Below are 24,881 nucleotides of genomic sequence, written 5' to 3' on the forward strand. Positions count from 1 at the left end.
CTAAGATCTTGGTAATTGTCTAACGTGGGTGATGGGTATATACATAGGATTTTACTATTCTAGCATTCTCTTTATTACAAGCTAAGTTTGTATAACAAAAGTATTTTAAAAATACGGCAAGTGTTTACTTCAGTGAAGAAATGCTGAATAACAGGTGAACAGTTACTCCTGTCAGGGAGGGACAGTTGGAAGCAGGAAAGAACACGTCCTCCAGGGGCTTCACCACTACTGAAGGGGTTTTATTTCTTCACCTTTTTGTGAGTCTGAAATGTTAGATCTTTTTTTAAAACTATGAATAATTTTGCATATTTTAAAATAATGTACAGAAATGCATGCATAGAGTTGTCTCAAAAGGCCAATGACCTGACAAAAAAAAGAAAAAAAAAATCACTGAAGGCAGAACCCAGAAAGCACACTAGACAGAAAAACTCAAGTGGAAGGTAAGAAAAATCTGTCTGTCATTCAACTAATAGGAAATGTAAGAAGTAGTTGCATCTACCAAATCTTTCACCAACACCTAAGTCCTCTAATAGCGGCAGCATTTTAATTTCAACATGTTTTGTATGAGTTAAAACACTGGAACTTACCATCGTAAACAAAGTAAGTTTCATCTTTGAAAACAAGTACAGCGGGCATCTCCTTCAATGTCACATACTGCAAAAAATCAGATGTGTCAGTATCTTTTACCATTAAAAATCTCTTTAGTTGGTAGCTATGATTTCAAAAGGATTGAAAGATACCAGAAAAAACCCACAACAAAACTGTTACGAACAATTAAAAAGACTCCCACGGTCAATCGCAAAGTGACCCAAGGACAGTTCTATCTCTATGCAACACCTGGCACAGTGCCCTGTTTGCTACTGAGATTTGCTACTGAGAAAACTGTGGATTGTTCTTAGAGCGGTTAAGAGACCAAAGACATCCCAGGAAGTACAGGACAAGACACGCTCTGAGGAAGCTAAGGCTACAATCAGCACTGGTAGGTCTGAGTCCTTCCCCACCATTCCCAGGCTGTGTGGCCTGGGAGTCCACTGCTGTCCTGAGAAGTTGGCTTCCTCCTCTGTAAGTCAAGGACACCGAGTCTCCACCTCACTGCACAGTTACTAGCAAAATTAGATGCACTAGCCCATGTGAGAGCCGATAGCCCATGTGAGAGCCGGTAGCCCATGTGAGAGCCGGTTTAAAATGTAAATTGGCTTTGTAAGTGGGAACTTATAATGGCAACTGAAAAGAAGAAATTATTTCAGAGGGTACCTGCCTCTTATACCTGTGCTGTGATTATTTCAAAATACTAACATTATAGTAATCAGTATCCCCCTGGGTGAACCACGTAGAAAAAGGACATGGTGTGATAATACTGAAAAGCAGTTAACAAATAATCATTAGATAACTAATAACAATAACTTAAACAATAAAATAAAAACAGAGCTGCTGTCCTGGAAATACTGAGAAGGGAGAAGGAACACCTCAGGTGATATAGAATGATTTCTTACACCATTACTGAAAAATGGTATAGCACCACGCAAACAGCTATCTGGAGGGCAGTGGCGAAGCTCTTCGGTAAGTCTCTGTCATCACGGACATCTGTGCTCATCTGCTCCCGGCAACGCATCCACAGAGCGACTCCACACTTGACCTCACTCTGTAGATGGAAGCTTGCAGCACTGACTTGCACATACTCTGAATCCCCTCCTCCTTCCTCGTATTCCCTTTAACTTCTTACCGCGGACAACAGTCATCTGTCCACAGGCCACTTTTCTCCATCCACCTGTAAGTACCCTGAAGTCAGAAACTGCCCTGAGTCATCCTTATATCCCTTTATTATACTAGGGATTTCATCAATACTAGATGTAAAGCTAAGGAAGCTTTGCATGATCAAACATTAAAATTCAAAATATGGGGGGAAATATAAAATCATGGGCCTTGTCCTTATTTGAGAATTCTCTGTGGTGGTAAAATTCCTCATACTACTCTGAAAGAATACTGATTTCCCTAAGCAGACTTTTGCATCCATACACACGCGGGGGGGGGGGGGGGGGATGATAAATACTGGTATTTGCAGGGATAATTAAGGAATGTTTGAGGAAACTAGTTGAGAGGTCAATAATAATAACCAAAAGAATGCCCTCACTGCAGATACTGTGTGTGCCTACCCACACAGAAGTTCTAGGTGCTGGAATTTTGATCTAAAACGTCTGTCACTATACAAGGACTGGGGGGTGCCACGTGGGGTCAGGGCCTAGAACACAGCATGTCCTCTGGTCACTCCAAGTAAATTGCTTGAACACTTCAAGACAAGGGTACGGTGTACATTCTTATGTCTAATACTAAAATGTGGCCCACTGGGCTTTGGAGATGAATGGATTAAAAGTTCCTAGGCCTGGGCTGAGAACTAGATTCCATCCATTCTGGGCCTTTACACCCCACTAAGTATTTTAAGACATTCCAGAATACAGATTCTTAAGCTTTGAAGGCATCGATTTGAGAATCGAATGGCACATACAGCTCTTCTTCCTGTCATCTCCTCCCCGTCCAAAGTAAATGCATACACATAAAATACGAAAAAATAACTTCTGGGACAAAACAAGTAAACCTAAAAATGAGTTTAAGCCGACATAAACATTTATGTACAACATATTGCAAGAAGCATTAGACACATACAATCTTAAAAATATTTAAATATTAAAAAATATTAAACAAAAATTAATCAAATCTGTAATATGACATGCCTTTGTGGGGAAAAAAAAAGTTTTGCTTTTCTGTAACTTACACTGATTAAAAAGAAAAAGCTTCCCTTGATTTATTTCATGTTTGCTCATAGCCACTGCCTAATTTCTCAGGCCCCTTCTCAGGGAAAACTTTAATGTCGCAAGCCCCCTACTCAGGAAGACGTTTCGGAAGAGAAGAGTCCATCCCCGTCACCTACAATTTCTTGCCTGCATTCTCCCGGATCACACCAATGAGGTCCTGTCCTTCTCGTAAAACCACTATAACCTCCACGTGGACCAGGGGCAGTCATTTTCCTCAGCTCATCCCAATCACTTTGCAAGTATCTTGCGCAACAGGCCCTCTTTTTAAAACATTTGTTTATCTTGGCTTTTCACTCACCTTGTTTTCCTACTCCCCAGCTATGTTCTTCTCATGTAATCCTTTGCAGTCTTTAGGTCCTGGGCCCATTTATTTCCTTAGAAGTGTGCATCCATGTCTAAGAAACCGTTTCTGCAGCCTGACTGCCAGGCACCTACACCCACCGGTGAATTCGATGCTTCTGCTTGGACGTCTAACTAACACGTTGAGCCAAGTTTAAATGAACAATTCCAAAGTCTTGATCAGTCCCCGATCCCCAAACTCGTTTCTTTTGCAATAATCCAAAGTTGTAGATAATACTACCACCCACCCAGCTGCAGAACTAAAGACCTAAGAGTCATCCGTGATTCTGCCCTTCTTCTCCAGGCCATTCTACCTTCTACAACAATGCTTTTACTTCTCTCCCAGCCTTTTACAAACCCCCAAGCTTAAACTCTCCAGATTACTTCAAGAGTTCAACTGATCTCTGGGTCTATTCTCAGCCCTAATCAATGCGTTCTGTTCTCAGCAGAGCAATGTCCTTAAAATGAACATGAGACAAAGTCCTTCACCAGCTTCAACCCATCACATGCATGGCCGTGAGCTGCAAGGCCTCCACTGGGCTCTGCCTGTCTCCCATCTATCTCCTTTCTCACTGAATTACAGCACACTGGCCTACTACCTATTTCTCAAATATGCCAGCCGTGTTCTCATCTTGCGCATTTGTAGTATCTGCTCCCTGTTTCTAGTTTATTCCGGACACAGATCCTTGCGTGGCTCCCTCACAGCATATATGGTCCGGTTCAAATATTTTCTTCTCAGACAGACATTTCCGGACCAACCAATCCAAAGCAGCCATCCCACTCCCACGCCGCTACTACCACAATGCTCTTTTACTTTTTTCACAGCAGTTATGTCTGTTTCCGTATTGTTTGCTGAAGATGGCTACGTCAGGCTGTCGTCTGCAACACCAAACTTAGTACACTTTCTTTACCCAGAGAACGCAGGCTCTTCCCTCCCACCGCCCCGATGCTCTTGCTTCTCATCAACGATCCAGGACTCAACACAGGGCACGGCACATGATTAGATGAGCAGCAGCTGTGCATTCATATACATAAATACATTAATCACTCCATTACTTACAAACCAGCTCAACAGTCTGGGCTATCATTTCTTACTACTGCTATTACTCTGAAGAGAAGAAAAGCATCAGTGTAATAAACACAGTCCCTAAATGCTATGAACCCATGGTATTATTAACAATCTAGTACAGATTGTTAATCTAGTAGTAAAGAGTTAACACGTTTATTGTTCTACACATATGAGTAAATAAATCTGATCAATAAAATCAAGTAATAATTTAAAAAAATGAACTTGAGTCATTGCAATTCATTTTTAAACATTACCTCAGGAACCACTTCTTCTGAGGCAGAAAAGAAGTATGTATATACAATTAATTCTGAAGCAGCATCGATGTATTTCTCCTGTGAAGATACAAACAGAAAAGAGGGGACTTTGAAATATTAAGATCAGAATTCACTCCTCATTAAACACTCAGAGCAGGGAGTAGCATCCTCAGCCCTATCGTCCCAATTTGATGCCTAAAGTGTTTTTACGTGAAAAGATGACGGAATATAAGCAGCAAATGAAATGAACTGTTTCTAAAGTAAAAGACCACCATAACTCAATGCTTTAATTCTCCCCTAAATAAGGTAATAAGCTTAATTCATATATTTTAATTCAACAGTTACAGGAGAGATCTGTGCCTATATCCACACATATAAACACATTTTCAAAGTTTACGTTCAAACTGCACTCCGCAATCTCAAAGAGCCAAAAATGCTAAAAAGTAACACAAAATCTGAATAACCAGGGCAAGCGACATCTTTTCATTCATTTCTGTTTCACGAAGGCAAACACAACAGGGGGCATATAAGCACATGTTTTTGTTAGAAAAACACTTAGACTGAACTAAAATATTTCCAATAAAAGTGAAATAATTTCAAGTTTTTGGGTCAAAGTTTTGGCTATACTGAAAATTAAATTATAATACATGTGTTTGTGAATTTAAAAAATAAAATCATTTGATAACCTTCAAAGGTGACTCTCCGCCTATGTAAACAAAAAATACACGATGTCTCTTTTGCACATGTTCAAACATTTGCTGACTCGGAAGTGGCCGAATTAGAGCCCTGTTTGAAAACAAAACAAACAGAAAATAAACTTGCATTTGAACTAAAGATAATATATAATTTTAAAGTTATAGTTTTAATGTCGTATTAACTGAATTTTAAGTAACCACCCAATCCACAAAAATCTAATAAAACTTTAGCCCATGACCAAAATTGTACTCACACAATGAAAACAAAGTACCCCCAACTTAACCTATCAATTTAAAAAATAAGTTGAAAATACATCCCTTTAGAGAGTACCATCTTGGCCAGTATCTTGATAGGCAAGAACAGAACTATATTTAGAGTCCTCAGCTACAAACAAAAGGATCTGCGTGAGAATTATTTTTTCCCTTTCATATGATCATTCACACTAACGCACTGTGAAATCCTATCCCAGAAAATTATAATGCAATGCTAAGAAGTTTTATGTCTATTTAAATGCTAGTTTTAAAATATAGAGGTTAAAATCTAAATGTTTCATAAGTATGTTATTCTTTTCAGAAAAAATAAAATGCAAAGTGGTAGCCCTAATCGTACCTAAGAACCTTATAAAAAGAAAACAAAGTTCTACAAAGACTTTTACCATGCAAGCATATCCAAGTTTATTATAAAATGTATCACTTGCAAAATGTTACTAAAAAACTAAAAAAAGAGGCATGGTTTATACTGTCAGATTTTTACTCCACTAAATTTGGAAAGAATACAGAGTTTGCAAAAGCAAACATATTTTCAAAAGGCACCGTTCCTTATGTACATTGCATCACTCCACTCTAGCCTCTATTCTTGTACTTCAGTAATTAACTAAGTGATGCAACCCCAGGACCGAGTCATGAAATTTCATTTGCAACAGAGTCACCCTTAGTTACATCAGTCCCACAGGTAATCCCCTCGTACCATATATCCCCTCATATAATATAAACTTTTCTCACAATTTATTCAGAAAGCAAATAAAGAAAATGAAATATGCAATCAATGAGAAAATACAGTGAAAATTATATTCATAAGCTTTGCAAACTTGAAAAAAGGTCATTCCTAATTCTGCCTTTCTCTCAAATAATTCAAGCCATACAGTGCCATGCCACTCAACAAACCCACTGCGATATTTCAATTTTACTTTAAAGCTATTTAAAGTTATCAGTGTATCCTGTCAAACTCACAACAAAGTGCTTATACTTTCAAAGTCAACATAGGTTAACTTACCTTGATAAATGTTCTCTTGAATAAGATCCACATAATTGCATTAAATAATTACAAGCACCAACTTTTACACCGCAGCAAGACAGATGTAGATGAAAAAGCAAAATCACCACATTCAAACCAACAGGAAATGTTTATGGAGGAAGAAACTGTTTTCTTAGCAGTAAAATCTCAGAGATCTGTAACTCCAACAAGAATCTCGGTTCTAATTATGTCACATTCTAAGCAAAGTGTAGTAATACCTCACAGTTGGCATAAAGCAGCATGTGACAGATCAAGGGAAGTATTTTAGCTGTTATCTAAGAAGAATTTTCCAGTATCACAGGCCAGGGATTAAAGCCCAGGTCTAATCAGAACAATGATATTGTGGGGTTTCTTTTAAAAACTCTGGAGTTAAGTAATAAGAAAAATAAGTTGACGTAAATGAAGCAATATAAAAGCAAATTTACAGTAAAATAAAAACTACAATTCACAAGGTTGTTAGAAGTAATCAAATTCTGAAAATATTAAAAATCCACTGGCAGGGGCGCCTGGGGGCTCAGTGGGTTAAGCACCCACCTTCAGCTCAGGTCGTGAGCTCGGGGTCTTGGGACTGAGCCCCACACTGGGCTCCCTGCTCAGTGGGGAGTCTGCTTCTCCCTCTCATACTCTCCTTATGTCTCCTCTCTCACTGTCTCTCTCTGTCAAATAAATAAATAAAATCTTAAAAAAAAAAAAAAATCCACTGGCAGGGGCACCTAAATAGCTCAGTGGGCCAAGCATCTGCCTTTAGTTCAGGTCATGATCTCGAGGTCCTGGGATTAAGCCCTACCTTAGGCTCCCTGATCAGTGTGGAGTCTGCTTCTCCCTCTCCCTCTGCTGCTCCCCCTGCCTGAGCTCTCGGTCTCTCAAATAAGTAAGTAAAATCTTATAAAAAAATAAAAAATCTACTGGAGAAAATCTTTTTTCTGCAAATGAAATAAATTTAATATGAGGTTAACAAATATAATACAAATCACAGTTCCTCTTATTTCTCTAAACATCTCTCCGCACATGCTACATATGCCTACCTTTTGTCATAAACGAACAGACAGATGTTATTTAGGTTAAGTCCCTAAAAAAATGTGGGTTCAATATGGTCTATTAAAATACATTTAGCTTTAGTTTTCTTTCTTTTTTTAGAGAGAGAGTACATGCAAGGTGGGGAGGGGCAGAGGAAGGGAAAGAGAATCTTAAACAGGCTCTGGAGCTCAGCATGGAGCCCACAGAGGACTTGGTTTCATGACTCAAAGATCATGACCTGAGCCAAAATCAAGAGTCGGATGCTTAACTGACTGTGCCACCCAGGTGGCCCCAAACTGCATTTAACTTTAAGGTATTAGTATCTTTTAAAAAAAAAATTTTAATTAAATTTAGTTAATATCTAGTAGATTACGAGTTTTAGGAGTAGAATTTGGTGATTTATCAGTTGCACGTAACAGCCAGGGCTCATCACACCCAGTGTCCTCTTTAATGCCCATCACCCAGTTACCTCATCCCCACCCACCTCCGCTCCAGCAACCCTCAGTTTGTTTCCTAGAGTTGAGAGTCTCTTATGGTTTGTCTCTCTCTGTTTTTATCTTTTTTCTACTCTTCTCCTTTGTTCATCTGTTTCACTTCTTAAATTCCAGATATGAGTGAAAATGGTGTGTCTTTCTCCGACCGACTTATATCACTTAATAAAAAATTTCCAGTTCCATCCATGTGGTTCCAAATGGTAAGATTTCATTATTTTCAACGGCTGGCTAGCATGCAAATGCATATATATATATATATATATTTACACACACACACACACACACACACATACACACACACACTACTTCATATATATACCACCTCTTCTTTACCCATTCATCTGTTGATAGATATCTGGGCTCTTTCCATATTTTGGCTACTGCGGACATTGCTGCTATAAAATATTAGTAATTATATAGTGAAAGCCTTTCCTAATAAAAACTTACCCAGACACTCTGTGAGCAAACTCAATAATATCATCTTTAGTTCGTGGTCCTCTATAATTATATGCCAAGTCCCCCTTTAATCTTAAAAAGAAAAAAAAAGGACAGAAGCTTAGATTATTTCAACTCTTTTAATACTTAACACTAATCACTACTGTTACGTAAAATTACAGTATATTAAATAGTAAATGCAGAGTTGTTTCAGAAGTAGCATAATCATGTGAAATACAGTAGACAACTGGCTATAAGGGACCAACAATTCAAAATATAAAGAAAAGGCTATATTTTATTGAAATTACATGAAAATAGTTCACTTTGTATCTCATAGTTGCATTGTGTCTATGCTTCTGAAAACTGCACAATCTATACATTCGTGGTCAAGAGCTTGTAAAAGCAACATAATTCTCACTATTTTCTCTAGTTTAAAAAATGACAGGGAATTAATAGTATTTTGGTAGAGGTAAACAAATTTTAAGCAACACAGCATCACAGGAACTTGAAAGATGATCCAAGATTATAGAGATAAACAAGGCATGAAACATCTATTCTATAAAATTAAGACAATTTTCCAAAAGCCTGTCAATAATGTATCCAGCTGAGATTTAAAAAAAAAAAAGTAAAAACACAATACAACATTTATAATCAAATGAAAAAGAACAGAAAGGATAATTTACTTAACACAAGTAAAAAAGGTTTAACATTTTTTGAAAGCAGGGCAAGGAGGGAATTCAACACAAAACTCAAGAAATAAAAAATTAAAATTAGTCAAATTTTGAAATCTGAGATTTTAAAACACTGAAAAATAACTTACCTAATTATAAAAATAAGTTTCCAAATATTCCTCAACTCGCATATTACCAAAATAAGGATGAAACTCAAGAGAAAATTCAATAAAATTATGATTATGAAATAAATCTCTTAGAATTAGCACACCATCTCTCCCAGTTTATATACACTTTACATTATTAGACTTTGCCAACACTTACAGATTAGAATTAAATCCATCAATTTGATTCTCTGTTTCTTTCCTCTCTAATGAAGTAAGTCTAATTCAATCATAGAAAAGTAACATCTGTTAGGAGACAGGAGTCACATGACACAGAATAGACCCTTGAGCTCCTCAGGGTGAACACCTTTCAGACTGTACAGCTGTGCGTCTCGTCCTGCAGGATGCGTGCCCCGCAGCAAACGCTCAGAGCGCGCTCAGTGAATCAGCTGTCAACAACACACTCACTTAAATACCAAGAAAAGCAGGAAGCTGCAGGCCCTCTCCTCTGCTCACGTACTGCACCTAGAAAGAATCACTGAACCCGAATCTTCAATCCTTCACGGATGCTACTAGAAATTAATGTAATAAAACGTGAGCAGAGTGAACTAATAAAAATACACATATAAACATACAACACTCAACTTACAGCTTAATTGTTGGATAACCTCGAACTCCAAACTCTGAAGCAATGCCTTGATAAGAAAAAGAATAAATAATTCTAAATTTTTTTAAAAAAAATGAGAAACTAGGTAGTAAATGAGCCTTTTACTTATATATATGTATTTATACAAACCCATAAATTGTGTTGTTTTCAAGTCTTAAAAAAGAATATAAATTCACATACAAAAAAAGAAAAAACATGACATTCTCATACAAAACAATTACTTAATACTCCAACCTATGGCCACATAAAACACTATGACAAATTAAGAATAAATGCTAAAAGAATAGTTCAGATTTTATCTCTGAGGTACTTTTTTAAAGATTTTTTTAAAAGACGTTCTTGTTAAAGATATTTTTGTTAAAAAATAAATATATATAAAGTCTGACTTGTCATTTGATTTCATCTTCTAGGACAAAATTTTTTTTTCTATGTCTCATTGGTTCCTTGCAAAAATAAGTAAAAATAAAAAACAAAACAAAACAAAAAAAAACAAAAAAAGAAAGTCCATCCTTTCCTTTAGTGTTTTCTGAGACTTAAAAGAACAGCATTGTATTTTAATTTTAAAAAGATAAATTGTATTTGCAAAATTACTTAATTTCTGCAGACAATACACGATCTAAAAGCAACTTTATCTACTTGTTTTAGAAGTTTCTGCTTTTGTAATAACCCAGATAATTCTAGTTATTTTCAAAGATTATTCTGAAGTCCTCACATTAATTAAAATGGGATACAGTTGCTACGATGGCATCTTTTTTGAGGGAAAGAAGAAACAAAAACAATCAAATAGAGAATTAGGACTTTAAGAGGTACAGATATCAGTACTGCAAATTAATACCATCCTACTTTACAGATTCAAGACAATCAGAACAACAGAAAAATGAAACCATCTTACTTGAGACAATATACAATACATTTACACATATACCAGTTTAAATAAAATATAATGTATTTATTCATATGATCTCTTCCTTTGTTAATTTTATTTATTTCGAGCACATTTAGCCGTGGTTGGGTCTAAGGACACTACTGTAGATGAGTTCTGGTTTGTTAATCAGTTTAGTCACCATTACCCTGGTTTCGTAGCACCACCCACCACCCTCCACCCACGAATGATGATGAAGTGAATTTGTGGCAAAATAACAGTCAAAATCTCTCAGCCTTCCTTTGTTATCAACAGAGTTCCTCCCTTAAACATGTAGAGAAAGGTGACTGGAAGGTTTTGGACAGTGATCAACACTGGTTTTTCTTAGAAGCAACACAAACAGCAAAGGTAACAAAAATAACAGGTTTTGGAGATACAGATCCCGCCTCTGAATAGCCAAGGGAACTTAAGCCAATTATGTATTTATTTGTGCCATCACTAATGTAGGATTTAACTGTCAAACAGAGTCTAACTGAACACTGTGGTTATGGAGATTGACTTCGGAGTAAAAATATGAAAATGATTTGGGGGGATAATGTGAGTAAAAGATGTTCTTAATCCCCCCCTTCCCAAATTAAGGAGGCCGGAAAACATCAGCCCTTAATTACCTTCAACTAAGATAATACAATTGACTGAGTGGGCGGGGTGGGTATATCCATCTATTGATTCTTTAATTTACTGTCAAGTTTTTTTAATAAACAAATAAAGAAAATATGCGATCAGTGAGGAAATACAATGGTGGTTCTCAAAACAGGTTTCAGAGAAAAAAAAATCGCAGCTCCACATTTCACCCTATCACATTTCCCTGGCCTCAGCGTATCTGTGAGATACGTACGCTCCATCCATAAGATGGAGATGTACATTGCCACCCACTCTATTCTACCTTGACTCTGAGCATTAAACTCCATGTGTGATAGAATTTCAACTGGCAGTGACTCCTAAAACCTTAAGCTTAGGCTTCCCTAGCAAAACAATATAAATATATATCTCACATCACGCAAGGAAAGCATGGGTTATAGACTTAAAATGATGTAGGTTAGGATTCCAACTTCTCATTTATCATCCAGGCAGCTCTTATCCTTCTGAGGACAGCAGTCATCTTCTTCAGCTTATGGGTGGGATTTTGAAATGAGAAAACATGTGGAAAAGAATCTGAGAGAGCTTGGCACACAGAGATCCTGAAATGACAGGTCCAATTCCTTTCTATTTCTGATCCTGATCTCACTGTTAAGTGATTACCTGCAGACACATCAGTGTATATATAATAACTATCACATATAAAATATCTTATAGTTGACTTTAGTAGACCTTCAACTATACCTCCAGATAATTCTGTGAGCAGGAGAAGAATACTAATATTACTTTTCAGGTAAAGAAACTGATACTTAGAAAGACTTGGTAACTTGTTTGAATGCGAGCACTGATTAGGTAGCAGGACTACGAATGAAGCTTAAGTCTGAGTTTAAAATTCGTTCTTTATTTTTTTCATATAAGAGAACAATGGTTTGCATAGAAACCTGAGATTAATTCCTTCACAAAGTCAAGAATCCATCTGTAACATGAATAAATTCTCTGAAATTTAATACTTTTAAATGCTCATAAAATGAGGTTAAACATGAAGTCCCCTATTTCCTGTTTTCTCCTTGAAATAACAACTTGATAGTAGAGCTAGGCTTGGAAGTGAATCATGATGATCTCAGACTCTGGTTCTAATTCTTCCTCTAACTTTGGTGTTTGAAATTACTCAGTCATTTCATTGCTAACGACCTGCTGTTACTTCATCTACACAATGGGCAGGGGAAGAAGGGAGGAGCTGTAATTAATGTGAAATCCTTTTCAGGGAGGAATACTATTTTTCTTAGTATTTACTGAGTGTTACTATGTATCTAATATGAAGAGAATATAAAATACAGCAGTTCTCAATTGGGGGAAATCTCCCCTCCAGGAGACACTGGGCAATGTCTAGAGACACTTTTGGTTGCAGTAACTTAGGGGGACAGTGGAATGGGGAAAAGGGTGTTACTGGTATCTAGTGGGTGGAAATCAGGGATATTGCTAAATAGTTTACAATGCACAGCAACCCTTGCCCTCAAACAAAGAATTACTTGGCCCAAAATATCCTTAGTGCCAAGACTTAGCAACCCTTAAATATAATCACTGACCAAAAAGTTCTTATAATTTAGAAAGAAAGGTAAAACTAATTTGCCAATATAATCTATGAACAAGAAATTAGAATGTTGTTGGCCAAATGTCATTCCAAGTTTACACATCAACAAGAAGCAAATTATGACCTTTAAAATAAAGTAAGCATCACACTTACGTTGAGGAAAAGACATAATTTCAGTGGCTTCAAAACAGAAATCAGTACACCATTACAGGAGCATCATAACATATTTTACAAATGTGAAACAATTCTGGTACTTGATTTTGGAAGGGGTTATGTACAGAAAAAGAGGCTAAAATATCTACCTTCATATAGTTTTTTTTTATGTTGATTACAGCATTATCAGTTAAAACCATGTATCAAGAAAATTTTGATACAATTCCAAACACACAGGGCAGGATATTTCATGATAGTTCAAATTTCTCTAGTTCAAGAATTCTGTACAGAGATCACTGGACTGAGAGTGGTGCCGTGTGCTTCCAATCTCTGCACTTACACGCCTGAGAAATAAGCTATCCTCAAATACTCCTGAGAGATTTTTTCATACTCGATCACTGAATAATCCTATCCCACCCAAAGCCCAATACTATAAATCTATAAATAACTAGTCATCAGAATAATACTTTACTCTATGGTTCTCTAATTCAAACGTGCAGCAGAATTACCTGAAGTCCACTTTAAAAATACAGATTCTCATGACCCAGTCTCAAAGACTGTCTGTCATTGGTAGGGCTGATGTCGGTCTCCAGAGTCTAAATTTACACTGAGCAGCTCAGGTAATCCTAATGCAGGTGGTCTGCAAACCAAATGCTGAGATACACTAATGCTGGAAGTGCCTGAAAAGTGACCTAGGGAGATGGATGAAATGCACAGGAAACAGCCAACTCTTCAGTATTTCCAGTTAGACACAGAATAATGTTGACAGCTAGTTTCGAAAAAAAAATTCAGTTTCTTTACCTGTTTCTACTAAAATGCTTATAGTGGAGCTGCCTTGAGGTATTAAAGGAAACTTTAAGAATTATATGCCCCCCGAAAAAAAAAAGAATTATATGCCCAAAACCTATTCGTACAATCTCTAGACAGTAGTTTTCAAATACACCTTTAAAAAAAAAATACTAGGAAGATAGTAATTTCTCCATGAGCACATAAAACATCTTGATTCTACAGTAAAGTAGAAAATGCATCCATCGCTGACATCAAACATTAAGTAATGTAACAATTTACTTATGTTTGTTACTGTCTCTCCCCTCTGGAATACCATCTCCGTGAGAGGAGAGACTGTTTTCTGTTTTGGTCACTGATGCATCACTGATGCCTAGAATGTGCCTGGTACATCCTGGCATACAGTTAAGGGTTTTTGAAATACCCACTGAGTGAATATTGACTCTACAATGACTTGTGAATAGGTTACGTTTGTATGATGCAAGTAGTCACAAGGATTTACAAGCAAGCATTACCATGGGAAAGCGGTGGAGGGTTCAGCATTGCAAGGAGTATAGGACATCCAAGGAGTAAAGGACATAAAGTATAGGAAACACCCATCACAGTCTTGGCAGAGATCACGCTCATATACCAGCTCCCCTTCCCTTTTCTCAAAGCTGGACGGCTTGCTTGAGATAATGTGCTCTGCATGCTCTACAGATGTTTCTTCCCCCTATTAACTCAACGTAATACATAACACGATGCTAAATGAACAGATCTGTAATAGTCACATATCAGAGGCAAAAATTTAAACCTCTTAATAGATTATGAATAACGGGATGAAAAAAGTCTCATCGTAAAGTACTTAAACGCCACAAACCATATATGAAGTCTTAACAGCTGTAAGAACATTGTACTTGAATCACAGCATTTAAAACATTTCCTTTTCTAAGCTCCTAAAAGTCTTAGCTATTTTTGCCCTAAACACAGTGTCACTTCATAGCGACACACACAGGCGCATACTGAAGAGTAAGCTAATGAAGTAGGTTCTACAAAAAGCCTAAGTGTAAACAGTTATTAGCACTGTAGCATCACCCAAGTAGTTATCATTAAGGTTTTCTGGATTTGAGGGTACTACTTTTTCATTGATTATGTCTTTATATACCCATGCTCCTTTATACATTATTCTACTTTATGATTTTGTTAAATGATTCAAATGATCACAAGAATTCGTTATGTTTGAGACTTTATTCCACCTGTTGGTCTGTTAGTATTTTTCCTTCTATTAGACTAAGCATTTCCTGGACCAGAAGGATTTGTTTTAGTCTTCCTTTAATCTCTAGAGACTAACACGCTAATTAGGAAACACACTTGAGTGACTACGGCAGTGGAACGAAGATCGGCACACACAGCTCTAATCAAACAAGACTGACGGACACAAGACAGCCTAGACACAAGAACTTACTTTCAGGAGCAATGGGTGAAACCAGTAATTCCTCAAACACCATTAAAAAGCTTAATTCTAGAAATCAGTCTCTGTCTATAGTAATTCCTGCTATCGCTCTGGTCTCCTCTTAAAGTTTTAACAACTTGTTTGTTTGACTATAATTCCATCCCTCACATCTAACTGCTCTCTAGTTCCCTGTTCCCGAACCTCAGTAAGCCAAATCCCATAAATTCACAGCAGCTGCTAACATGGAAACACAGAAAATGAATTATTCTTTTCCATATAACCAGCAATAGTGCAGTTCAGCAACTATGCTAAGAATCGTGTCCTACTACTTTTGACTGCTCTTCTTTATAGGACAGAGCCAGACTCTCCCACCTGTGATTCCATCCTTGAAGATGTCTGTGAGGATCACTGTGTCCCCTTTCACTCCACTGTCGTTACTAAGGCTAGGCTTCCAGCATCCTTTTGTAGAGCACCAAGATGCATACAAAAATGGACTTATATGATTTTCTTGACTAAATGCTTTTCTTTTGTACTGTACATGTTGCTGCCAGAAACATTTTTACCAAATCAACTGTTTCTCAAAAATGCCCATTACCTCTCAATTGACAACTGATAAAATCTTTAACACCATGACGTTACAGACCCCTAAAATCTGGTCTCATACGTCATTTATGTGCGCTAGGCACTCTGCAAGGAATTTTGTATGCAAAATGCTAATACAATCCTCCCAACCTTCAGGATTAGTACTCTCCCACTTACAGACACAGAAACTAAAACTGAAAGGTTAAGGCCTTCCCAAAAGACCCAGAAGTAGCACAAGGGAGATATGGGATTAAAACATAAGCCTGTCCTGGGAGCCTGGGTGGCTCTGTCTGTTAAACATCTGCCTTTGGCTCAGGTCATGATCCCAGGGTCCTGGGATCGAGTCCTGCAGTGGGCTCCTTGCTCAGCAGGAAGCCTGCTTCTACTTCTGCCTGCTGCTCCCCATGCTTGTGGGTGCAATCTCCCTCTGTCTCTCTGACATATAAATAAACCTTTAAAAAACAAACAAAAAAAATAGGGCTGTCCTTTTCCAAAGCTGTATCCTGAGTATAATCCTGATTTCCTAAAAAGAAATGTGCATTACATAATTCCACCTTCTTCTCTGATTAAAGGAAAAGGGAACCTACATGTATTGAATACTATAAAGGACCTGATATGTGCTACACCATTTAATCTCAAAAAAACCAATGAAAGACACATGACAATTAAATATTTACCAGTGTAGACATCAAAGCTTAGAGATGTTAAGAAACTCTCCCCATTTTACATGGCAAAAGTAGCAGGCAGAAGCAGGATTTGAATTCAGGTCTGCTTTCTGAAGCCATGCTCTTTCCAAATTTCTATGATACTTCATACTTCTCTAAACTTAAATTCTTCTTTTCTCAAATCCTTTAAGATAGGCATTGGTGAACTTGTCTGTAAAAGGTCAGATAACAAATATCTTAGGCACTGTGGGGCAGAGTCTCTGTTGAAACTCCTCAACTCCTCCAGTGGAACACGAAAATAGGCAAGGACAACAGAAAACAAATGAGTGCGACTCTGTTCCAACACAGTCTCTCTTACAAAAATGGGCAGTGGGCCAGATTCTATGCACAGGTCGTTTGCCAACCTCCGCTTTAGGACATCCTATTCTCTCATACAAACTTATTAAGCTCATTTTCAACTGTTAAGATTTTGCTGTAATATTCTCTCTAATGTGAATACTTTCCTGATTCTCCCTTGTATTTCCTCTACCCCATCTCATCTTATAGGTCTATCTCCTCCTCTCCCACATCATCTCTGGCTACTCAGACAACTCTCCTTCTGAATTCACACAGCAACATCCACAGATTGACACTCAAATTTCCGTTTTTTTAAACAGATTTATTTATTTAACAGAGAGAGACAGAGCACAAATAGGCAGAGAGGCAGGTAGAGGCAGGTAGAGAGAGAGGAAGGGAAAGCAGGCTCCTGCTGAGCAGAGAGCCTGATGCGGGGCTCGATCCCAGGACACTGAGATCATGCGCAGAGCTGAAGGCAGAGGTTTAACCCACTGAGCCACCCAGGTGCCCCGACACTCAAATTTCTGTAGCTGCCTCAGGTAAACAGAGTCTCTCAAGGGGGCTCAAAGTAGAAACAGTGGCTCATACGTACATATCAGGCAGAAGAGTAATATACACTACATATTACATATATACACTACATATACACTACATATTACACATTTGATGGCTAAATCACTTGACTCATAAAATATACAATCTTTAATTATTAAGATAACCTTAATTTACCTGAGCAAAAAGTATTTCTTCCTCCTACCTGGAATACTGCTTCATGTTCAGTACACCTTTTCACTGTGAGAACGTAAAATAATAAACTGAGTAAATGCTTACCGGAATAGGAGGTAGCATCCATCTTTCCAACTTTAACTGGAGAACCAATATTTTTCATCTCAAGACCAACTTCATTCCAAATCGGTTCCAGTTTTTTACAATGGCCACACCATGGTGCATAAAACTTGTTGGGGGAAAAAGAAAAGACAACCACTGAAATGTTGTGCTACTGTGTGTATCAATTTTAATTTTTAAAGAATCTCTTTGACTAAGTGATCTGATGAAGAGTTCATTTTAGACAAAAAGTCTAAATATAATTTCTAAAGTAGTCACGTAATAAAAGGCAAAACATACACACGAATCTAATTAGTTTAATGCCTAGCATATACCTCAACATTGATATTACCTTAAGTTCATTTAAAACGACTACTTATTCCTATTTAAAACAGATCATTTACAGTAAAAACATCTTTGTCCAAAGCCAGTCTGTGTCATATATGAGACGAATACACATACATCACACACACCTCCCTTAAGTGTTCACGACGCACGCTGGTCTATTTCTGTTACGAAAATCCCAACATCATAGGTACCTCTGCTACTTTAAGTGTAACTCCGAGCAAGGGATGGGAAATCACTAAGATGACTGGCTTGGCAAAGGGACGAGGTTGATTAATCTAAAATCACAGTTCCCCTTTCTTCAGGATCACCAGAGGGCTGAGGTAAAAACAGGTTCCTCCAGTTAAATGGTGTAACAAACCGCGTCTTGTCCTTTCATGAAGTAAGATTTACCTACTTTCAACATTACAGAAATGTTCAAACATGCACAAAAGAAGAGAGGAAAAATTAAACAATGGACTCTCATGCCCCATCGCTTGGCTTCAGCAACTGTCAACTTTGCTGTTCTGATTCTCTCTCTTTTGCTGCCACTCTACTACATTTTTACTGGGCCAAGTTAAAATCCCAAACAAAATGAGGTTTAAATACATTCTAAACTTGAAAGTGAAAAAAGTAAGATGAAAATCTGATTTTGTTCCCCATTATGATGAAAGTAAGATTTTTACTATCAAGTGATAATAATCTAAACAATTTCTTGCATAATAGGAAAAAAGAAGAGTATTTTGTAGTAAAATCATACCGCAATCTCCCTCAGAAATATTCATGTGTCAACTTCTTCGGAATTTCAGCAAAAACAGGTTCCCTTACCAGGAACCTTAAGGCTCTGATGTTCATTTTAATATAATAATCTACATAATATTTTGTGACAAAAACTGGATAATATACATAAACACTAACTATATATTACCCTATCTATGTGGAAGAGAATAGAAAATCATACTTAAAATGGCAGGGGTAATTAGTACAAAAATTTACATACTCACATCTACAAGCCAAATGTCATCTTTCCGATTATCTTTAAACCTAAAAAACAAACATGAGAAAATAAAGCTCCGAATGCATGTTTGTTTGTACTTTACAATACACGGGGCTGATAAACTGATAAATACTGGAGCATAAAACAAATTCTTTCAAGTTTTTATGTAAAATTTTTACTAAGTGACCTCTAAATCTTATCCATTAATCACCTTTTATTTCAATTGTTTTTTAAGATTTTATTTATTTGACAGAGAGAGTGAGAGAGAGTGAGAGAGCACAAGCAAGGGGAACAGTACAAGGAGAGGGAGAGGCAGGCTCCCCGCTGAGCAGGGAACTTGATGTGGGGCTCGACTGGGACCATGACCTGAGCCAAAGGCAGATGCTTAACCATCTGAGCCACCCAGGCGCCCCTATTACACATCTTTTAAAAAGCACAGAACTGATAAAGTAATCAGGAGTACAAAATAGTTAACAATAACAACAACAACAAATTGGAGCACCTGGGTGGCTCAGTCTGTTAAGCATCTGCCTTAGGCTCAGGTCCTGATCCCACAGTCCTGCGATCGAGCCCCGCGTCAAGCTTCCTGTTTGGTGGGGGAGTCTGCTTCTCCCTCTCCCCCTGCAGCTCCCCCTACTCATGCTCACTCTCCCTCTCAAATAAAATCTTAAAACGTAAATTAAAAACAAAACTAAGTGGGACTTGGTAGAAACTCAGATACAAGCCTCAGCTCCTGGCCCCTCTACTCCATTTACTCTTATGCATTACAGCGAGCCTAGCTAAACTGAGACTGCTGTCCTTAAGAAGGTCTGCTTCTAAGACTGGCCCTTGGCTGGCATTCGGGAACTTGAATTTCAGGAGGATTTCCACCATTTCCTGATAAGATAGCTCATTGTTCCAACGCTGTGCAAACAGAGTAGTTTTATGATGAACATCTGCTTTCCTACCAAGAGTCTGAAATTTTGGTACAGACTAGCCAGGAGGGTCCTTACGTGACCACCCCCCATAAGACTCCCTAAGCACTGAGTCTCTAATGAGCTTCCTTGGTAGAGAACATTTCACACATGTGGTCACAGCTCCTAATGGAGGAATTAAGCACATTCTATGCGACTCTACTAGGAGAGGACTCTTGGAACTTGTTCCTGGTTTCCTCTGGAATTTACCCCACAATGGCTTTTCCCTTTGTTGGTTTTGCTTTGTGCCCCTTCACGGCAATAAACCGTAACTGTGACTTCCACAATAGGCTGAGTCCCCTGAGTGCTCCTGGTCAATAACGAAGCCTGGGGGTGATTTGGGGGACCCCCAAGACACAAGAGCCTGCAGTTAGAGAGTTCTCCTAAAACAGTTGTGACCATCTGATCGTGTTACTCTTATTTGACACTTTTTAGGTACCCTTCCGTCACCTACAAAAAGACGTATATGTTGCTACGCGTTCTCATGTGCTGGCTCCACTCAAATATAAGCATCCCATGATTTCCAATCAACCCACGGTATTTATCACATCCAAATTCACAGTGTTTATCTGACTTTATATATTTTTTGTGTTCACATCCTATCCAGCTAAAAGCATTTCTTACTCCATAATGCCTTCCTGAATTCATCACAGCTAGAAACAATCTCTCCATATTGCCTTTAATCCTCTTTAGGATTCTTATCAATTTCCACACATTGTATTTACATATTATCCAACCATAAATATGCTTGTTTCATCTTTTAGTGCCTTGCACAGTGACCTATATTTAATTTATACTGAATGAATGACAAAAGTTCTTTATGGGGATATTTTGGGAAGATTCTTGAACCTACAGTTAAGACAAAGAGAACACCTGTCCAGTAGCTGAGTTCTTCAGTCTAACGGCGCTCACATCTGTCCAGATGTGACATAGTCTGTCCTGCACCACGGGCAAGGACAGCTCCCTCAGTCAATCCCCCAGGTTGGTAAACCCAGATCTTCTGCCTCTGTTCCTCTCACGCTTAATAAAAAGTTTTGTTGTATACACAATGGAACTACTCAAGCAAAGTAATACAGCCACCGTGAGCAAGTTGCTGAACTAGACACCTCTCAGTGATGGTCAATGTTCTTGAGGCAAACACTCATGTTCTGCACCCGGGGGGGGAGAATGCAGGAGGTTACAGTCTCCCAGTCCTTAATGTTTAATAGCCATTCTCATCTCCCACTGATCTGAGTCTTGGGGAAGCAGTTGGCATGGAAGTCATTTACAGGGTCCCCAAGAGAGACTGTAGAGTGAGTAACTGTCAAACTGAAGGAAGGGGACAGACAACCGGACAAAGTACCTGACTGGGAAACTGCTACATTGAGACCCAGGCCTAGATGTGTAGACCAGGCTGGGGAATCTTGTCCCCTCCCATTTGTCAAGCCCATACTTCAGATATTCATTAAAACACTCAAGCAGCCTTGTGGATTAGGGGGGATATGGAGGTCAGAGAGCCTATTGTACGCCCAGGACCGGGCCAACTGCTGGGTAGCTTGAGCATAAATTCCAGGGCTGTTATCAGAAGCAGTGTTTTCAGAGAACCTGAAGAGGAAAAAAATGTGGTCTTGCGGGGTCTGGAGAGTGTGGCTGCGGTTCACAGAACGCATGCAAATGGCTAGATGAAACTCAAAGAACGTGTCAGCTGATACTGGGACACGATGGATGGCACAAGGAGCCCAACCTGTTCTATCTGCCAAGAATGCCTGGCCCGCTCACTTGAAGGAAACTGTCTGGGGGCAGCAGTCTTAGCCTTGACCAAAGTCTGACCAGAAGAAGGCTTTTTCATGCTGTCTTCTTGTCTTCTCGCCACAGTGGCAGCCCAGGTACCGCTAGCCTGGTTTAGGATGCTGTCTGACCTTCCACGGGCCATCCTCTCGCGATTCCAGAGGCCAATGATTGGGCAACTGCTTGCTTTGGTGTGGAGAACAGCTCAGTTTCCATACTGAGCTAAAATCCATACTGAGCTAAAAGCATGATATGCTTATCAGTTACCTCTCCTGCAGCATTGGGGCCTTTCTGGTGAGCATCCACACAGGCTACAAGACACTCTCTTGATGGGCACTGTTACATGCGGTACTGCTGAGTCACTATGCTGTACACCTGAAACTAATTTAATTGTAGGTTATAAAAACATTTAGGAAAAAACACTTAGGAGGAGCAGATGATCTCCATCCAGATGTCTCATCTCCATAGGGGGCCCTGTTTCATAGGCTACACAACCAAATGGCCAAGCCATTAGCCACAGCCCATGAGACAACAGCGGAACTCGTTTGCTGGGGCTGGAGCAGTAAGCAGGAGGTGCAGGAGTGGGGCAGATGATCTCCCGCACTGCACGAAGCTGCCCACGGTGTAGGGCTCTCCACCATACTTGATGAAGGGCAGGTCTCCTTCAGGTTGGATGGCAGCCACACCCAGTTCCTATCAGTTAACCCAGAGGAGCCGTTAGTGACCAGGTCCTAGCAGTCTGTGTGGGTCCCCATTGGGCCAGAGGAGGCTCTGCCTCCTTTGGTGTTATTGCCAAGGTGGAGTGGCACTCACGAGACCTCTTCATGGAGCTGCAAGACTCCAGATGGGCTCCTGTAAGTTCCTTCTCCACTTCACTTGAGACCCAGAGCGGGCCTTTTTAGCAACGCGACTACGCGACTGAAAGTTCTGCTCCTGAGCCTCCTACTGCAATCATCCAAAGCCAATAATCATCTCTTCAAGGGGGTGTACCTTTCAGCCAACGACTGGTCTATTCCGGCCTATAGGGCTGTCCTCCTGCCACAGGCTCTCATCAGTGACCTGAGAGTTTGCTGACATGTGCAATTCAAATGGCAGTTGTGGATCGGAGGTCAGGAAAGGGGGAGGCCTCGTGGCCTGCCGTAGGGCCTTCAGGGAATCCTGTTGGTTGGGGCCCCTCTCAAGAGCAGCAGCCCTTCTGGTAACCTGATGGAAGGGTGCCATCAAGGTCCCCACAGGGCTGTGTGACAGCATCAGTAGCCACATAGGCCCACCAATCCCGGGCCTCCTTTTTTTTGGCCTGGGGGAGGGGGGGAGTCAAAAAAGGTCAAAAGTTTGGTAACAGTCTCCTCGGGGGTGGATGTTACCCTGCTTCCCAGATCAGGTCCAGGAATTAGGTTCTTGTATGTTGCCTATGTTAAAAGCCCAGCCACAATGTCACTTGTGAATCAACATAGCATCCAGTACTGGTTGGGCAGTGCCCTCTAAGGAGGTTCTCATCAACACAGTAAAAAGCCAGTGCTCCCTCCAGATGCAAGACTTTTTCCAGACCATGGCCTCCCCACTGATAGCGCACGATGTGGAATTAACGAGCCTTATAGAAGGACATTAAAGATGTGCTGGGATCCGTTCCACATGAAGGAAATTGACCCTGATCAGCCCATTGGGGAGGGATACTGGAAAAGGCATTTGCAATGTTAACTGCCACAGACCAAGCTACCTCCAGTAGCCTCTGCATGACGTCAGGTACCACCAGCGACAAGTGCAGAGTAGTGAGGGACCTACCAGCAATAGCAGTCTCCTGGTCCCCAAGGCCCTGTGCCAAGGCCAAACGGGGATACTGAATGGAGAAATGGTCTCACAGAACACTTTGTCTTCCTTCAGCTCAGCAGTCAGGACGGCTGTTTCCTTTACTCACCAGGCAGCCAATATTGTTTTCGGAAGACTAAGAGATACCAACCAAGTAGATTTACAGTCTTCCACATGGTCCATTAAAATGGCGCTAATTATAGCAATTCCCACTGGCACGTAGGGACAAGGGTGACCGGGAGTACACAGAGACGACACAGCTATACCAGTAACACATTTAGTAGGAGCGGCTTGATACTACTCACCCTGAGCCAAGCCTAGGCAAAAAGGTCATCACAGACTCAAACCTGGGAGGCATTTTATGTGTCCTCCTCATCCTGGTAGAAGGGGAATTAGAGATCCCACTCACTTGTGCATGGATATCCCAAAGGCCCAAGAAGTACATTTCTCCCCCACTTCCCCAATGAACTCTGACCTTTGCACAGGATGTCCAGCCCACCCTGGGGATAGGGGGCCCTCAACGTAAAGCTATTCAAGGTGTGGGTAGTTGTTTAGGGCTCTTCCACTCATCTGGTGGGGACACAATTGGTGATAGAGGGGCTGTCACCATGCGGATCCTAGTGGGACCACCTATCAGATCCCTCAAGACTTAACATCGGGCCACGAGGGGCCCGGTAAGGAGCCTATCACTTTCCTCCTTTGAGACCCCATTATTGAATAAACAGGCCCAGAGACTTTTTTCCAGAAAGGATAACGTCTGGGTTGCCCATGAAAGGGTGCTCAGTTCCCACGCTTATGTCACTCTGTGCTGGTCAATCGTTGCTGGCTTAGTGGTGGCTGCTTCTTCCATGTCTGGATGTTTTTCACTTAAGACTTGGACTGTGTCACAGACTGAATGAACTGATGCAGTGAGGAGCTTACGTGGGTCTGGTAACAAGCAGGAATAGCAAATAGACATCTAGAAATCTGAGTCTGCCTAACAGACTGATTATCCAGTGTGTCCTAGTCTCTCCATGGAGACCCAAGGGATCACCAAGATGGCTCACAGAGGCCAAAGCCTCTGTGAGTGGGCCAAACCTGTCAAGTTCACACAGCATGCAGCTGAGAGAGAGAGGGTCTTAGGTATCTGTGCCTGCCCACACACTCCTTCCTTCTCTGCCTTCCCCTTACCCCCCAGGTGAAAGTCACCACCATGAGGGCATTCTAAAGGAGGAAGTCTATAGTGACACAGCCCTCAAGATACCAAGTTTAATAAGATTACCTCCAACTTAGCAATGGTTCCCTTGGGGGCTTCTGGGTGGCTCAGACCGTTGAGCA

The 24,881-nt window shown here is 39.8% G+C and overlaps 1 protein-coding gene across 1 annotated transcript in view; it reads right to left on the reverse strand.

Moving 5' to 3' along the window:
* TMX3 (thioredoxin related transmembrane protein 3) overlaps window positions 1-24,881 on the reverse strand; it is a 43,910-nt gene that overhangs the window by 16,420 nt on the left and 2,609 nt on the right. Inside the window, exons 3-9 of the mRNA XM_046024322.1 lie at window positions 19,046-19,085; window positions 17,724-17,847; window positions 9,832-9,877; window positions 8,420-8,500; window positions 5,159-5,258; window positions 4,473-4,550; window positions 588-654 (exon numbers count right to left, since the gene is read on the reverse strand). Coding sequence (XP_045880278.1) covers window positions 588-654; window positions 4,473-4,550; window positions 5,159-5,258; window positions 8,420-8,500; window positions 9,832-9,877; window positions 17,724-17,847; window positions 19,046-19,085 — 536 coding nt within the window. The remainder of the gene's footprint in view (window positions 1-587; window positions 655-4,472; window positions 4,551-5,158; window positions 5,259-8,419; window positions 8,501-9,831; window positions 9,878-17,723; window positions 17,848-19,045; window positions 19,086-24,881) is intronic.

This window comes from Meles meles, chromosome 12 (assembly GCF_922984935.1).
Source record: "Meles meles chromosome 12, mMelMel3.1 paternal haplotype, whole genome shotgun sequence".
NCBI lineage: Eukaryota > Metazoa > Chordata > Mammalia > Carnivora > Mustelidae > Meles > Meles meles.